The sequence below is a fragment of the Phragmites australis genome, chromosome 2 (genome assembly GCF_958298935.1).
Source record: "Phragmites australis chromosome 2, lpPhrAust1.1, whole genome shotgun sequence".
Classification (NCBI taxonomy): domain Eukaryota; kingdom Viridiplantae; phylum Streptophyta; class Magnoliopsida; order Poales; family Poaceae; genus Phragmites; species Phragmites australis.
Window position 1 is genome coordinate 5,197,325 of NC_084922.1, and position 3,587 is coordinate 5,200,911.

Below are 3,587 nucleotides of genomic sequence, written 5' to 3' on the forward strand. Positions count from 1 at the left end.
CAGTCTTCACCAGCCTACCACTCTAATTATATCCAGTCTTGTTTGACCATAATTTGATTAGGCATTTCAATGATTGCATGTAACTTGCAGTTTGTCCTAACAGGATAACCCAAACTTCATTTTTCTTACGAATGATAACACTAACCTATCAAATCAGCAAGAAAAGAATTACACTTCTCTCCGTCCTCAGTGGTAGCAAGAAATGTGATCCTGCACCACCAAGTTGACAACTTTCCAAAAAAGGGTACACCGGACCGGGGAGCTTTCTTTTTTTAAAAAAAAGTTTATCTTTCTTATTCATCACAGAAGAAATGCGCCGAAACGAAAAAAAATACAATCCTTCAAGCGCTGTATTAAAGATTATTTAAAGCTGTAAAACCTCTATCATATCGTTAACAAGCTAATGATACATCAAACACGACGAATAATAAGTAATTAAACACTTCAGTTTCGGACGGTACATTAATTACTACGATTCAGTTTTCCTACAAGTGATTAAGATTAACCACACGGGGGAGAAAGGGAGAGGCATCTAATTAGGCATACGGATTACACGAGCTAATCAGTAAGGGCCGGAGAGCAGCACGGCGTCGTGGATGGCGAGCCCCGTCCAGTGAGATCACCGCCACCCAACCAGGCGAGGACGAATCCGCATGGATGTGTCCTGGTGTGCGCACCCCCCTGCACCACGCGTCGTCGTCTCCTTCGCGGCGTGGGCGCCGCACGCTACGCCGGAGCGGTGCGCGCCGAGCGCGGCGTGGCCGGCTCCGACAGCGTGTCGGGCTCCGGCTCGGCGTTGAGGTCGAGGCCGGCCCGCGGCGCTGCGGCGTTCTCTGCGACGACGCGTTCGTCGGGCCGCGGCTGCGCCGGCTCCGGCGCCGGCGCGGGGGCGAAGTCCTCCCAGGAGAAGCTGGGCCGCCACGCCGGGGCGCGCGGGGGAGGGCGGGCGCCGGCGCCGCAGAGGCGGCGGGACGCGTCGCGCATGCGGCGGAGGATGGCGTAGAACTCCTCGACCTCGGCGTCGGAGACCTCGTCGACGGCTGCGGCGGCGGTGGCGTCGCTAGGGATGTCGGCGGCTGGGCGCTTGCGCTTGGTGGTGGTCGCGTCCATGGTCTCACAGCGTGAGGAGTGCTTGCGCGAGGAGCAGCGAGCAGAAGTGTTTGTTGGCTGCAGGGAAGTGTTTTGGAGGAAAAGTAAATAGTGGTTTATAAGCAAGGGGAAGGGAAAGAATGGTGGGAAAAAAAAGGCCAGGATGCTAAGGAATATTTTTCTCTCTCTTTCAAACTTCTCCATGCAGTGGTCTTCTTCTGGACCAAATACGTCTGAACAATATATTTGGGACTAAGTATTGGTTTCATAAATCTTCTGTTTGCGGCTACGTATATTTGAGGACAATTGTACCCAACTACATAGCTTTTTCTGCTAACAAAGTTGGAAATGTTGTATCCAACAAACTAACTCGCAATGTATCTTTTAAGCAAAATTGTCTACGTCTCATTTCATTAGATAGCTTTGCAAAGTTATAACCTCAAAATAAAAATGTTTCTTAAAAACCGCCACTTTAGCTCATTTACCACTACCAGGCTATTTGCCACTCTGTTTTTTCTATCACAAGACAGGTTAATGTGGTTGGGATCGGAGTTGCACCAAAAGAGGCAAATTTTGGAATATCATGTTGAATTATATATAGTCATCTACTAGCTAGTTAGGAAGGCGATGGCTTAAATGATATGCACACAGTTGTCTTCTGTTATCTATCCGATAAGCTCTAGTATACAGTGGTGGTGTTGCAACTATTGTAAAATGTGGCATATTTTGGCAAATTCTTGACGTCAGCAACTTATCCCCGACGACGGTTTCCGTAGAGTACACATCAATGTTTGTCCTTAACTGCATCAACGTGATCAGGAAGGTGTACACTTAGACTATAGAGAGCCATCAAGCTTAGCGAAGGGGTAAATAATGGGAGTTAGCAACATGCATGGTGTAGCTTCAAGGCGAGGTCTCGTGACTTAGTGTCGCATATGAAGTGTCATTGTTGTTAGAGATGATCATGGATAGCCTAGACTTGCTCGATTTTTTGGGCCAGGCTTGTTTAAAGGAAGAGAACACCAAAACTACTAGCGATAAGAACTTTCACCTGACACTTTGGACGGGTTCAGTGCTCGATGTTTAGTTCAGCGAGGCTTGGGTTTCATAATTTTGCGCATATTTTGCCTTGAGAAAACTACGAGTTTGAAGAATACCCAACACATATGCTTCAAGGTGCGCTGAGGCTTGGCTATTGAAGGGCGGGCTAGTTTTAGCCTTGACCCAGGGGTTGAACATCTCTTGTTGCAGTAACATAGTGAAGCTTTTCAGTTAAAAAAAAAAACACAGTGAAGCTTTAGGGAAGTTGTCGGTAGACTGACGGTGAAATCAAGGGTTTTGGCTGTAGTGGTGATCGAATTCGTGCAAAGGCACCGTAGGAGGACAATACATAGGCAAATGAAAATTGTCTCATTTTATGGAATTTTCAGTTATTATGTACAGTTGTAGCATAGGAGGAGAAGATTGAGGTATTAATATTCGTTTATTTTCTTTTCAAATAATAATAATAAGATTTTTTTTCTGAAATAGATGTTCATATGCATAAAATTGCTAAAATTAGATACATACAAATGATATGAATGGATTCGCTATAAAAAAATACTTGTATATAACTATATGTTTAACAAATTTTACTAATAAATAATTATAAAGAGCAATGTTAAAGCATGTGTATTAAAGACTGTTTCTACGTCATAAACGTCAAATAAAGAAGAACAGAGATGCATACAAGGCACACAAATGGATAGTTGAGAAACTATAAACTTTTGGACCACTCAATTTTCCTTGTACAATTATACGGAGACGAGTACATACAATGTACAACAGTACAAGGCATGACTACAAGGCACACAAATGGATAGTGGAGAAACTATGAACTTTTGGGCCACTCAATTTTTCTTGTACAATTGTACGGAGACGAGTACATACAATGTACAACAGTACAAGGCATGAGCTTAAGGAATGCCAGCAACCGTCTGGTCGCATTAGGCAGGTTGGCCAAGGATACCGTGCCTTCGTTTCCCCGCATCTCAAGTGCAGACGCTGGCCCGTTTGTGGGCGGACACAGGCTACAAATATCGTTGGTAATCGTCTATTTATCTTGGTTGTCGAACGATTCAGTCCGTATCATTTTTATAAACTGAATGGTTACCGATTAAATTTAAATTTAAAATTAAAAAAATCAAAATTTTAATAAAATTCGACAGGTTCCTATCGAATTCCATCGAATTACTGTATAATTACTGTGGTAACCATGTTTCCATCGAGAACCGGTAATTTTTATAAACCGGTAATCTTTATAAAACGGTAATTAAAACCCTGGCTGACAGCAGCCACCAGGCAATCATCTAACCCAACTTGATTCCTCTGCAGGGAAACATGGGGCCACCGCTAACGCGACTTTGTGCTATGGTCGCGGCAGAAGGAAGCAAACGTTCGTACGCTACGAATATCGGCAGCCTTCCTGTGCCAGGTCGCACTCGCGCGTCTAAACTGGA

The 3,587-nt window shown here is 44.5% G+C and overlaps 1 protein-coding gene across 1 annotated transcript; it reads right to left on the reverse strand.

The window, feature by feature from the left end:
- Positions 1-324: 324 nt before the first annotated feature.
- LOC133895791 (protein NEGATIVE REGULATOR OF RESISTANCE-like) lies at positions 325-1,310 on the reverse strand. The gene has a single exon (XM_062336310.1). The coding sequence runs from the start codon at positions 1,291-1,293 to the stop codon at positions 727-729; it is 567 nt and encodes a 188-aa protein (XP_062192294.1). The 5' UTR covers positions 1,294-1,310; the 3' UTR covers positions 325-726.
- Between the last annotated feature and the right edge of the window lie 2,277 nt (positions 1,311-3,587).